General features: G+C 43.0%; 1 protein-coding gene across 1 annotated transcript in view; it reads right to left on the minus strand.

Annotated features, from left to right (window-relative positions):
• The window catches only part of FNDC7 (fibronectin type III domain containing 7), a 29,598-nt gene continuing 15,185 nt past the window's right edge, over window positions 1–14,413 (minus strand). Inside the window, exons 8-13 of the mRNA XM_032155178.2 lie at window positions 13,705–13,959; window positions 11,613–11,867; window positions 9,206–9,466; window positions 5,214–5,243; window positions 886–954; window positions 1–802 (exon numbers count right to left, since the gene is read on the minus strand). Coding sequence (XP_032011069.1) covers window positions 923–954; window positions 5,214–5,243; window positions 9,206–9,466; window positions 11,613–11,867; window positions 13,705–13,959 — 833 coding nt within the window. The 3' untranslated portion in view covers window positions 1–802; window positions 886–922. The remainder of the gene's footprint in view (window positions 803–885; window positions 955–5,213; window positions 5,244–9,205; window positions 9,467–11,612; window positions 11,868–13,704; window positions 13,960–14,413) is intronic.

Genomic DNA, 14,413 nt, shown 5'->3' on the forward strand with positions numbered 1-14,413 from the left:
GGTATGAGAGATTTATGTTATATTTCATTGCCTTCCCCCTCCAAAGATGAAAAAAGTAATTACAGTATGAGTGGGGGATACGGCCAATAAGATTGATGGTCCCCCTCCCAAAAGATGCATGTAGGTCAGTTGGCCACAATTTGAGGCTCTCCATTTGACATCTCTCATGCAGAAAGCATAACTGCAATCCTTCTAGCAACAGGCTGGCAGCTCTGCTTTCCCAGATGCTCCCATAGATGTCACGCCACCTGATGCTTTGGCTCAGCGAAGCCTGCAAGCAGCTCAGCTTTGCTCCTAACTTGCAGTGAGGGCGTTTGTTATCTCAGGTTGCCCTGGCAGCTACTGCTTTCCAACCTATACTGAAGTCCTGCTGGAGGTTTGTCTTGGGATAAGTGCTGTCTGCATGTGGGTGGCTTGACTTTCTGGGAGTGAACATTTCCAGCCCCTGAGGGGGCTGCAGGCGAGTGCTGTTGTCAATAAAACACTCATGAAGTGGATGTGTTGAAGTCTGTGGTGTGTCTGGATGTGAAATCTCAGAATTTCTGCTAAGCAGACCTTTCTTGTTTCCAGGGTTCTCATAGCAGCTGTCCAGGGGACTTTCTGGATTCATTTCTCTCCAGAGTCCTCACATAGCAGATCTCCAACTGCTATGCAGGTGAGGACACACCTGACCTTGCCCTCAGGAAGCAGAGTCAGAGTTGTTCTTCTAAAGGCCAAAGGAGCTTTTCCTATCTTAGAGGCATTTTTATTCTACATTCTAGTAGATCTTTTCCATCTCTAATCACTAACAAATGAGACAACTCTGCAAGACAAACGGGAAAACATTTTAAACAAAGTCCAAAAACTTTGCCATAAAATCACACAAAATCAATTTACATTACTCACTTGGTCAAGTTTTTGTTTTTATCTGGGGCTCACTTTGTCATTCTTCATTTCTCTTCCCTCTATAAATCACTGAAAAGGGTAAGGAAGGGAAGCAGTAAAAGATGCATTCAATATGCAGACATTTTCTTAAAAAGCACCAGTGTCTGAGATTTTATGTGTATGTTGATTTGAAATGCTATTTTTGCAGCACTTCACGGCAAGTAAACATGAAACTATGACAACTGACAAAGTGTTCAAACTGATAAGCAGTTTCTAACCAGAGAAATCTCTCTCCTGCTTCACCAAATGAATCCTCCCAGAGTCTCTTTAATCCCAGACTGCTGGTTCAAAACAAAAGAACTTTCCTTTCCACCCCCAGGCCAACTTGCTGTGCTCCTCAGGGAACTCCAAAATTTTAATGACTCAGGGAGTTTTATACGGAGAATATAAACCTGTTTAGCTGCTAAGTATGTCACAGAGAGGAAACTTCCTCAAAGTTGCCCAGGATGTGCAGGTGACACTGAAACATGTTGGGTCCTAAAGATGAAGGAACACCCCCAGCCCCTGCTCATGGTGTGATGTCAGGCACAAACCCCTCCCATCTATCTACCTCTTGTTAGAGCCCCTATCACCTCAAATAGGTTGTTTTTTTCCTTTCCCTTCCAACTTGCATCAAATTTCGAGCATTGAAATAGCTTTCTTGAATTAAAGCCATGCTTTTTGTACTTTAGCATGCATCAGAAGCACTTTGAGGTCTTGTTAAAACAAAGAAGGCTGGGCCCTAGCCCCAGAATTTCTGATTCAATAGGTCTGTGGAAGAGTCTGAAAAATTGCATTTCTAAGAGGTTCCCAGCTGATGCTGATGCTTTTGGCCCCAGGACCACACTTAGAGAATCAATGAGGGAGTGTATTATGAGGACCAAGGTTAAAATTCAAATGTCTTAGTTAGAAGTAGCACATTAAAATGTTAATAATTGGTACATAATAGAATGTGATATGAGCTTAGACTGAATATGAATTAACAACTACCATTTATTAAGTAGTTGTTATGAGCCTATTATTGTGTCCAATAATTTACATTCTCATTTAATTCTTATTTTCTTTTATGAGGGATTATTATTTACTTCAATTTTCAGATGAGGAAACCTAGGCTTAGAGAGAATTTACACAACTTGACTAAGAGCAAGTGATGGTGGCAGGATTTGAATCCAGATCTCTTAAAAAGTCTGTTTATGGCCGGTGAGGTGGCTCACGTCTGTAATCCTAGCACTTTGGGAGGCCAAGGCAGGTGGATCACATGAGTCTAGGAGTTCGAGACCAGCCTGGCCAACATGGTGAAACTCCCGTCTCTGCTAAAAATACAAAAATTAGCCAGATGTGGTGGCGCACATCTGTAATCCCAGCTACTAAAGTGGCTGAGGCGCGAGAATCACTTGAATCCCAGAGGTGGAGGTTGCAGTGAGCTGAGATTGCACCACTGCACTCCAGCCTGGATGACACAGCAAAACTCCATCTCAAAAAAAAAAAAAAAAAAAAAAAAAAAGTTCGAAAAGCTTTAGGATACTCCAAGAGTCAAAGAAAACCCAAAGTCTTAGACCAGCAAGATTCCCATGGCTCCCCTTAGCATATCCAGAGGCTCCAATGTCAGCCCAGGGACCTGATTGGACTTGCCCTATGTTTGGGGAGGGGAAATGCTGAAATTGAAGACAGCAATTTAGAATTTCCCCCTAGATATAATGACTTCCATATGACCTTAGAAACCCTCAAATAATCTGGCTTACTCTTGTTTTTTGAGGGCCTTGCAGGATTTTTTTTTTTTTTTTTTTTTTTTTTTAGAGAGATGGCATTGAGAGCAGGGGGGCTCTCACTTTGTTGCCAAGGTTGGCCTCAAACCCCTGGGCTCAAGTGATTCTCTATCTCAGCCTCCTGAATAGCTGGGACTACAGGTGTGTGACACTGTGCCTGGCTCCTACAGGATTTCTACAAGTATCTACTTCAAGAGAGTGGCAGATTTCAGGCTAAAGACTGAGCCCTGCCTAAGGAAGGGAACGGTGAAGATAAGCTGAAGCCTAGAAGGACAGAAAAGAGGACATTAGTGACCTAAAGCAGTGCTCCTCAAACTTCACGTGTATCAAAATCACCTGGGAACCTGATGGAAATATAGAGGCACTTCACTGGGCCAGGGCCTGGGCCTCTGCATTCATTATTGACTGTCCAGGAGATTCTAATACACAGCAGAGTTTGAGAGCAGTACCTAAGCAGTGCTACTCAAACTTGAATACACTCGCAAATCACCTGGGGATTTGGTAGGTCAGGATGGGGCCCAAGACTGTACATTTCTAAAAAGCTCTCTGGTGATGCTGGTGTCTCACTCTGTCACCCGGCCTGGAGTGCAGTGGTGCTATCATAGCTCACTGCAGCCTTGAACTCCCAGGCTCAAGCAATCCCCTCACCCTACCCTCCCAAGTAGCTGGGACTACAGGGGAACTACAGGCACATGCCACCATGCCTGGCTACTTTATTTACACTTTGTAGAGACAAGGTCTCATTTTGTTGGCCAGGCTGGTCTCCAACTCCTGGGCTCAAGCAATCCCGCTTTGGCCTCCCAAAGTGCTGAGATTACAGGCGTGAGCCACCATGCCTGCTCTCCTTGCCACCCCACCTTTTGTGTTTTTTGTTAAAACATAGACATTCTTTGTTTTCAAACATTTTTAAATTTTTTTTTTTTACATTTTTAAATTTTTATTTTTTTGTTTTCATTTGAAACTCTTCCTTTAACAAAATCATAGGCAAGGCCAATATATCATACACCACTCCTCTCCCCTGGGGACCTAGGACACTTCTACCACACCTCTATGTCTCAGGGAGATAGTGATTAAAGAATGCAGACCTAGGTCCATGTACCTTTCACTGAAGACCAGGGCTTATGGTCTCTAGTACTTTGGGAGAGTTTTTTATAATTAGAAGTGTCCTCACAGTTTGTTTTCAGCAAGCCAAGTCTGTTCCTTTTTGTAGTCATAGAAAACAAAAACTCTTGAAAAATTAATAAGGATTGTGCTTATTTCAGACCTGCAGGTGGGACAGGAATTGAAAAGTGTGTATCCTGCTGTGCTCAGAGAAGCAATAGACTGGGAGAGGAAGGGAGCCCAGGCAGAGGACAGGGAGTGGAGACTCTAGACCCAGTTCCTGCCAGTGGAAGGGGGTGTGGGTGGGGAGCCGGCCCCAACTGGAAGGCTGTCCAGTGGGGTTTATGGGCAGGAAGGCTTCATTTACCCTCACACCATTCGAAATCAGCCATGTTTGAATGGAATGGGGAGGGGTGGGGTGGGGGTGGGCAGGAGAGAAGTTCTGTAGTTTGGGGTTGATAATATTCCCAGAGGATTTTTTCCTAAGGCCCCAGACCAAGCTGTCCCCTAAAAGGCTGTTGCAAGGACTCCTCATGAGGCAGCATACACTGCTCACTGGGTCAGCACTCATGGCTCCATTTGCTCATCTCCACTGCCCTGCCAAGAGTCATCTCTGTGGGGGCAACCAAAATAGCCTAGACAAGACCATCCCTGAGCAAAACCAAGGAGGCAGTGAGGGTTCTCTCTATTCCAGCTGCCCTTTCAGCACCCTCTCTCTCCACGGGGTATACCCACCCATGCAAACCAGGAGCAAACATCGTAGCTCTCTGCAGGCCGTTAACAGAGTCTCTCTAACTCCTGCCTACTCCATGTGTGGTCAGACCAGCAGCTTCGGCATCGCCAGCATCATCTGGACCTTATGGAAATACGGAGTCTCAGACGCTTCCTACACCGACCAAATCAGAATCTGGCTTTAACGAGGACCCAGGTGATGTGTGTGCACAATAAAGTTTGAGAAGCACGGCTCTAAAGTAGCAGTTCTTAGCCTTGGCTACACTTCAGAATCAACTGAAGAGCTTTTACAACTCCTGATGCCCAGCTCTCACCCCAGACCCATTAAATCAAACTTTCTGGGGACAGAACCAGACATCAGTTAATTTTAAGCTCTCCAGGTGACTCCAGTTTACAGTTGAGCTAGGAATCACTTTCTGAAGTGTGAGGGATGAAGCCGCCGCCCCTCCCAAAACTATTTACATTTTCCTGTAGGATCCTAGAATACTAAAAAGACTTCAGAATTCAAAGAAATTCATTTTAACTGGTGGAATCTGAGAGGAGGCACTACAATGGGGAGAAAAAGTTATGGGATAAGAGAGCAGGAGCCCCTTGTATCAAAGAAAGAAAGCATTTGCTTTCTCATTGCAAAGTCAGCTGACTTCATTAAGTAACCCCCAAATGGAGCAACACAAATCCTGTTCTATTTTATTCATGAGAAAAATGACTTACCCATTCCAAGTGTACTTCCAGAGCAAGTTACTGTAATAAAAACACAAGCATTTAAAATAAAATATATTCATTTATGTATTTAAGATAGTGAAGATTTAACTTAAGAAAGAATAAAAGGAAAATAAACCAAAAAATGAACAAGAACGAACTTGGGTGATAAGAGGAGATACTACTAGCAGTATGACCTGGGCAAGTCACTTCACTGTGCCTCAATTTATCTGAAAAGCAGTAAGAATAAGCATACCAAGCTCAGCTGGGCGCAGTGGCTCACACCTGTAACCCCAGCACTTTGGGAGGCCCAGGTGGGCAGATCACCTGAGGTCAGGAGTTCGAGACCGGCCTGGCCAACATGGTGAAACCCCGTCTCTACCAAAAAATACAAAAATTAGCCGGGCATGGTTGTGCACACCTGTAATCCCAGCTACTCAGGAGGCTGAGGCAGGAGAATCACCTGAACCCGGGAGGCGGAGGTTGCAGTAAGCCGAGATCGCGCCATTGCACTCCAGCCTGGGTGATAGAGCGAGGCTCCATCTCAAAAAAAAAAAAAAAAAAGAATGCCAAGCTGATAGGTTTGTTATAGGACTGAGTTAATACATGTAAACCCCTTAGAACAGTGCCTGGCACATGGCATTCAATAAATATTAGTTGTTATTGTCATTTATAATATTGTCCTGATTATCAGAATAAGACATCACTGATACTGCAAACAAACAAAACCAAAAAACATCTCCCAAATGTATGGCTTTTACCGGGGACACTGAGCAAAGGAGGATTTCCTAACTTGAGTCTAGATACCTAATGTTACTAAGCTGAAATGGCTACAGGCTTGAGATGGCATCCCATCAAAGAACTTGAGTTCTAACTCACAAGGACTTCTGGTGGCTAACCAGCCTTCAGAGGAATGACTCTCTAAGGGTGAAATTGTGGGCATGGAGCAGGAGAAAGAACAAAAGACTTCCATCACTCACTTAGCTGTATGATCATAGGTGCATAAATTCATTGATTCATTCTTTTTTAAATTTAAAATATATCAGGCAACAGTTACGTGCTACGTACTGGGAGTCAAATAGATAATCATTTATTAGGAGAAATAACACACATTCAATTCACAGTAATATGTTGCAGTACAGATAAGGGTGCTATGGGGTCATAAAGGAGGGAGAGAGAGGGCTAACTCCGCTTATGATAATTGGAGAAGTCTTCACAGACAAGAAAAATTGGGGTCTGTAGATTTCTCTGGTGGAAGTGGGGTGGATTTCCGGGCAAAGAGAAGAGCACTGCAGTAGCTCCAGAACATGACATAGAATAGGAGGTGTGGCAGGAGCAGGCAAACGTGAATGATGCCAGATGCCTAGACTAGAGAATAGAGTCCTCTCAGGACAGATGTTGTGGAATGAGCCTAGAGTTTCTCTGTTCAGGCCAGGCACAATGGCTTATGCCTGTAATCTCAGCTCTTTGGGAGGCTGCGGCGAGAGGATTGCTTGAGCCCAGGAGTTCGAGACCAGCCTGGGCAACAAAGCAAGACCTTGTCTCTACAAACAAATTTTAAAAATTAGCCAAGCATGGTGGGGCATGCCTATAGTCCCAGCTACTTGGGAGGCTGAGGCAGGAGGATTGCTTGAGCCCAGGAGGTCAAGGCTGCAGTGAGCTGTGATTGCACCACTGAACTCTAGCCTGGACGACAAAGCAAGATCCTTTCTCAATAAAAAACAAACAAAAAAACCCCACAAAAAAAACAATTTCTCTGTCCAGTACAGTGGACACTCAGGTAGCTACTGAACATGTGGCTAGTTTGAACTAAATGTACTATAAGTACAAAAGACACACCAGATTCAAAGACAGTATGAAAAATACACAAAATATCTATTAATAATTTTTACATTGATTAGATGTTAAAATGATAATATTTTGGATATATTGGGTTAACTAAAATATATTATGAAATTAATTTCACCTCTTTCTTTTTACTTTTTTAATATGACTACTAGAAAATTTAATTTTTCATACATGGCGCATATTAAATTTCCATTGAACAGTGCAGGTATAAGTAGACAGGGGACAGATTATAAGGGACTGTGAACGCCATGCCCAGAGGATTGAATGTTATCTTATGGGGAAATGGAAAAGTTTTGAAGATGTGGCAGCATAAAAGTAACACAATTGGACCAGTGTCCTGGAATGATAACTCTGGTAACCATACAGAGGCTGGAGTGAGGACAGGGAGATGGGACTGGTGCAGTAGTCTAGGGGAGAGGTGGTGAGGGCCCTGAGGCATAGCAGTAGCTGTGGGAATGAAGAGAAGACTCTGGATTTAGGAACCATCACGCAGGTGACCAGGACGAGAATTCAAGATTACTTAGATATGGAGGGTGAGGGAGACAGAAGCTGACTCCAGGGTTTTTAGCTAATGTGCCTGAAACAAGGACAATGGGAGGAAGATCAGAAACAGCAGAGGATCAGGAGTTCCTTTTGCCCCTGAGGGGTTTGAAATGCCTGGGCACCTCCAGGTGGAGGTATCAAATTTGAATATGGATTTAGGGGTCAGGAGAAGAGAAGAGTTGTAGATAGAGATTTGGGAGCCTCTGAGCTTCAGTTTTCTCATTTATAAAGTGGACATAATGAAATATGTTGAGCCTACAGCATAGCATATTTTGAGCATTCGATGAGATTTGTAATATGAAACCACTGGATAAATTATCAAATAGTATGCAGTTATGATGCAGTATTGTTATTGAGCTGTAGACTCATCTTCCTAAGAGCTCAGCCTTACTCCAGGAGCCTATTCCTGTCCCTTCCCATAGGACTATGCTTTGGGCCAGCTTGTCCTGTGGACCGAATAATGGAAAAACAAGGAATCAGAGCATGACAGCCAGGGACAACGAGAACAGCCCCTTGGGAGGAACTGTCCTCCTTCCATCACCAAGGGCCATCCTGAACCTCCTGTCACCTACATATCATTCGAAATTTTAGATTCTGGCTATCAGTAAGGGCTTGTGAGCCAATATTTATTCTTTTTTCCGTGTTCACCTGCAAAATTCTAGGGCTTCATCATCTTTTTTCTTCTAGGAATATATGAAAAATATATGACTGTGCCCTGGGCAAGGTAGCAGAAGGTGCTGGAACAGAGAGCAGAGAATTGCTAATGTTTTCCTGCCAGCTCTGGTGAGATGGTAGTTGCTGACAGCCATGTTTTGTGATCACAGACTGTCTGCCCACTCATATTGCCAAGCCTAGCTTGTGATTTATGAATTCATTTTTTCTGATCCTCTAACTTTTCCTCAGTCATAATTCTCAGTCTGTGCAAATAAAAGTTCAAGTTTCCTAGTTTCCAAAATCCCAGGATGTCTATCATTATTAATAAGAATATGTTAAAAAATCTATCCCTAAATCTCAAAGCAGAAAATTATCTTAAATTTGCTAGTTAAGCAGCAAGCATCTAGTCCTTTTTAGGAAGGGGAAGAGTGGGACAGAGAAGATAATCTCTAAATTAAATAAAAATAAAGCATCACAATTCCAAAGAATGTTGGAGTCTTCCACAGCCAGAATCTGCCTGCGCTGTGTAGAAATTTTATACCCTCGACTGGGTGCAGTGGTTCATGCCTGTAATCCCAGCACTTTGGGAGGCTGAGGCAGGTGGATCACCTGAGGTCAGGAGTTCAAGACCAGCCTGGCCAATATGCTGAAGCCCCGTCTCTACAAAAATACAAAAATTACTCAGGCATGTTGGCGGGTGCCTGTAATCACAGCTACTCGGGAGGTTGAGGCAGGAGAATCGCTTGACCCTGGGAGGTGGAGGTTGCAGTGAGCCAAGATCGTGCCATTGCACTCCAGCCTGGGTGATAGAGTGAGACCATGTCTCAAAAAAAAAAAAAAAAAAAAGAAATTTTATGCCCTCTGTGCCCTTCATACATAGCAAATAAGTTTGATTGCATCTTAATTCACAGATCTGAGTTCAGGGTTAGTTTTAGATAAACTGTCATAACTTGCTTTACCTGAATATATTTTTTTTGGACAGAAAGTAAGCTTCAATCCTGTTTCAGCAACTGGTGAGACCATCACAGTGTATACATCCCCACAGGGTATGTCAGTGACATCACAGAAACTGAGGCCAGCACTCGGGATGCATGTGAAAATGCCTTTGGAGCCATAGAGGTCAGTGCTGTAATTGGCAGAGCCCCTGGAGGCTTGCCAGTAGATCCGGATGCCATTAGGGCCCAGCCTATATAATTTCACCCCCAAAGGGCAGCAGGCACCTAGGCAATAAAAATAAAGAAACACAAAATCACTTGTTTTATTCCATCACCATCCAAAAATGGCCTTGATTACTGCAGGGAAAAAATATAAGCAATCTAGTCTAAGTAACAGGATTAATTACTGGTTAGATCAGAGCAAGATTTGAAGGGGTACTCAAGTTATTTTCATGGTGGGCCACATAATCAGAAATCCATGGGTGGCTGGGCATGATGGCTCATGCCTATAATCCGAGCAATTTGGGAGGCCAAGGCAGGAGGATTGCTTAAGCCCAGGAGTTTGACACCAGCCTAGGTAACACAGGGAGACTCTGACTCTACAAAAAAAAAGAAAAAATTAGCCAGTTGTCGTGGTGCACACCTGTGGTCCCCTTGGGAGGATGAGGCAGGAAGATGGCTTAAGGCCAGGAGTTCAATGCTGCAGTGAGCTATGATTGTGCCGCAGCACTCACTCCAGCCTAGGTGACAGAGCGAGATCCTGTCAAAAGAAAAAGAAAGAAAGAAGAAAGAAAGAAAGAAAGAGAAAAGAGAGGGAGGGAGGGAGGGAAAGAAAGAGAAAGAAAGAAAGAAAAAGAAAGAAAGAAAGAGAAAAGAGAGGGAGGGAGGGAAAGAAAGAGAGAGAGGGAAAGAAAGAAAGAGAAAAAGAGAGGGAGGGAGGGAGGGAAAGAAAGAGAGAGAGAGAGAAATCCATGTGTGAAGGTGGTGTGCAGTATGAATTTTTAATATAGAACAATGGTGAGTCAGAAAGGTCCAAAAATTGGCAGATACATATTGTACGTGATTCAAACTGTGAGTCAAAGGCACAGAATCCTTGTCAAGATCCCTCATAATGCCCTGGCTTTATTTGATTTTGGTGGCATTAAACTTAAGTATAATTAACTGCATTCAGCCTTAATTGAATAACCAGTTTTGCCGAGATGAGTAGCATGACACTTTAGGTGCAGCCATCTATACAACATGCCAGTGACCAAGTTTGCTGGTCCACGCTTCATCCATGGTAGCTGATTAGCATTTTTTTCCTTTTCTAAGTACCTTTAGCAAGCCACACATTAGGTGCCAATAAGGGCATCAAATGGATTCCTTAGTAACTAAGTTAAAGATCCTACTGTATAATTTTTAAAAGTTATTATAGTCAGGCTTACTTGATTTATTCTTAAAAGAATAAGCAATGGGTCATATTCTGAGAACTGGATATCAAGGTGAGAACTTAGGCAGTAAATCTAATACGAGATAATGGGTCAAAAGAAAGTACATACCAGCTGACATACGTGCAGCATGTTCTGAATGTTCTCACATTATGATTTATTTTGATTCTCAAAACAACTTTGAAGGAAAATATTACTATTCCTGTCTTTTTCAATGCGGAGACAGAATCAGGGAAGATTAGGCAACACAGCTTATAAGAAGCCATGTCTAATTTTGACTCCCAGTTAAGACTCTTTCTACTACCTCTAGGATGCCAAAATTATATTCCAACTCTTCCATCCCATGCCCCAGGCAGAGGTAACTTATCATTGTACTCTTTCTCCTTAAGCCTAGGAAGCATCCTCACGAGTTTTATCAAAACCATGCTACAAGCAGCCACTTCAGTGGATTAGAATCATGCAAGAGATTTGGTAACCTTGCACTGCTTTTACCTTCCCCTGCTATTCCCTAATGGTTTGGTCTTTGTGAAGAACAAGTTACAATACTGTCAGTAGACAGATGCCTCTGCTCTCTTAGCCTGTTGAAATAAGAAACCATTGAAGCAGCTGAAGAAGCTTAGAAAAGAGAGGTAGTAGCACAATAATAATGAGAAGAAAAAAATGCAAACCAAACAGAATGTGTGATCTAGCTTTCAGAAAACTCTGCCAGGCTGCGTTACTCTGTGTTGCAAGTAGCTGTGTCACATAAAGATACATGGTCCTTTCAGAAAAAGCATAGACGAACATTGTTACTAGGGGAGTTAATTCACCAACTACCAACAGAAGCCTCTGAAACTTTGAGGTTCTAAGTCAAAGGGAAACTATAACCATTTCAGAAAGTAATCTGAGTTTATAATGCAAACTAGATGGAGATGCAGCGTCTTTTTAAATGAGGAGGAAAGGCTTATGCCTAGATTTACAATAGTCACGTCCTTACTGCTACTCTAGAGCTACAGTTCACTTACCAGAGAAATGACTTTGGTAGGAGCAATCCGCAGTCAACCCGGTGGCACTAATTGCTTTTAATGTCACTGTGTAATTGATGCCACATGTGATGCATCCCAGGAGGCAGTGGTTTTGATGAGTGTGACACTTAGACTGTCCAGTGTGTGACTCCAGAACTGCAACATGGGTTTGAGCCACCCTCCCAATAGTCCAGCTCACGTTGATTACTGACTGGGTGATTTGAGATACTGTCAGACCAGTTGGACAGCATGGCACTTAAATGGGATAAAAGAAAAATAATTGGAGATTTATTTCCACTGAAGATTATTTGTGAAAAATTATAAAGAATGGTATTTTGCCTGTGTTTCATTCAATATCCTGCATTCCCCAACTTTCCATTGTTAATAAAAAATTTCCTTTTGTTCATTCCCTCTGATACGTCATGTAACATTCACTGTATACAGTGGGTGTTTTCCCCAAGAATGCACTGCACCCACTGGCTGTTGAAGGTTTCCACCATTTTTTTTTTTTTTTTTTCAGAATAAGAAAGAAATCCTTTGTTGCCCCCATCTTCAACAATTTTTTTTTTTTTTTTTTTTTTTTTGAGCGGAGATGGAGTCTCACTCTGTTGCCAGGCTGGAGTGCAGTGATGCAATCTCAGCTCACTGCAACCTCCGCCTCCCGGGTTCAAGCGATTCTCCTGCCTCAGCCTCCCAAGTAGCTGAGACTACAGGTGTGTGCCACCATGCCCAGCTAATTTTTGTATTTTCAGTAGAGACGGGGTTTCACCATGTTGGCCAGGATGGTCTCAATATCTTGACCTCGTGATCCGCCTGCCTCGGCCTCCCAAAGTGCTGGGATTACAGGCGTGAGCCACCACGCCCGGCCCATCTTCAACAATTCTAACTGCAAATTTCAAAGTAACGGTTGCATTCACTTCTCCCAATAGAACATTTCATAGCATTAGCAATTAAGTATAATTTGCCTTTCTTGAAAATTTCATAGTACATCACTGATATAAAAGCTTGATTTCTTAGCTGTCTAAAATACCACGGCCATCTTGATTTTTCAGGGACCCATTACCCAAATATAGGATACCTAACATCTTCATGTATGCAGTATTTTGTATGGTCTCTATCTTACTGCTGGCTTCTTTTTTTAGGTATTTCAACTTTTATAGCCCAAAGTGCCATCTATCACTGTATATAAGACAAACTAATGTCCACAGGCTTGAAGTGATTTGCCACGTTTCATTCATACACGATGCTACGCTGTAATAATAGTTTTCTTTTATGGAGCTCTTGCTGTGCATCAGGCACTATGCTAAGTGCTTTGCAGCATTAGCCAACTTAATACTCACAGCCACCCTATGAGGCCATTATCTCCCTTTTACCTATCAGGAAACTGAAAGTCAGAAAGCATTTTTTTTCTTCTTTTTTTTTTTTTTGTGACGGAATCTCGCTCTATTGCCCAGGCTGAAGTGCAGTGGCATGATCTCGGCTCACTGCAAGCTCCGCTTCCTGGGTTCACGCCATTCTCCTGTCTCAGCCTCCTGAGTAGCCAGGACTACAGGTGCCTATCACCCTGCCTGGCTAATTTTTTGTGTTTTCAGTAGAGATGGGGTTTCACCGTGTTAGCCAGGATGGTCTCGACCTCCTGACCTCGTGATCTGCCCGCCTCGGCCTCCCAAAGTGCTGGGATTACAGGCGTGAGCCACCGGGCTGGCCAGAAAGCATTTTTTAAAGAGAAAAATTTGAAACGGCTGAGCCAAAGAAATAAGTAACAACCCAGCTCATTTGGCTACTCATTTGTTAGCTGTTTCAATAGATTATATCATAGGAGAATATGAATTCAAAAAAATGTTTTGCAGAATGAGTAAGTATTCCTTCTCTGATGCCAGTGAGTGGATATACTAGTCTTGAGGATATTTTTACAGAACTTGTAAAATATTGAAAATTTTATTTTCTATGACCGGGACTCTTTGAAATGTCTCTGCTCTGAGTTTAATGTATTTCTGTTGCACTGAAGGTAGATTAAATAAAGAAGTTCATGCCTTGAAACACTTCCTAAGGACCCCACTGAAGTCAACTTAGGCTGGTGGTTGCTACATACCTGTTTCCAGGGGCACACTGTAGCTGGGCAGACTCCGTCCTGCCTGTGTTTCGGCCACAGCAGTGACAGAGAACACTGAGCCACAGGGCAAGCCCCACATGGTACAGGACTCTCCCATGCTGCTGCACTGATACAGTCCTTTCTCCCCCTGGGCAGTCACCGTGTAAGTAGCATCATCATTAGTGGATCGCCAGTGCACGTTAATCATGGAGAATGCATCCCTTGAAACATTTTTTATTTCAGGACTGCAAGGAGCTAAGAGATTTTAGACTATTAATTGAAACAGCATGAGTCAAAAATATCACTTGTGCCATTTGGACTAAAATTGATTTGCCCCCAGTGAGATCACCATAGTTTTCAACCACGTCCTGCATGCAGGCCAAATTCATAGTGCCTATACGTGGAAAACTGTTGACATTAACACAGGGCATTGGGTTCATAGAGTACTGGACTAGCTGGAAAATGTTTAAGAGCATTGTGAACTCCAAAAGCAAAAGTAAGTAAGAAACATATTTACACACCTTCATGGTGTGAGTACAGGCAGGCCCCTCAAAGATAGGAGGAACTGAATGGCTGAAGTAATCATGGGCAATACCTTCTACTCTCCCCACGGTCTCCCCTTTTGTTTTCATTTTTTCCACTTTCCTCTTCTGCCTTCTCCTCTGCCTCTCCTTCGTACAACAGGGGCTCTCTTGGTCTTCACAAAGAT

This window comes from Hylobates moloch, unplaced genomic scaffold (genome assembly GCF_009828535.3).
Source record: "Hylobates moloch isolate HMO894 unplaced genomic scaffold, HMol_V3 SCAFFOLD_5, whole genome shotgun sequence".
NCBI classification, from domain to species: domain Eukaryota; kingdom Metazoa; phylum Chordata; class Mammalia; order Primates; family Hylobatidae; genus Hylobates; species Hylobates moloch.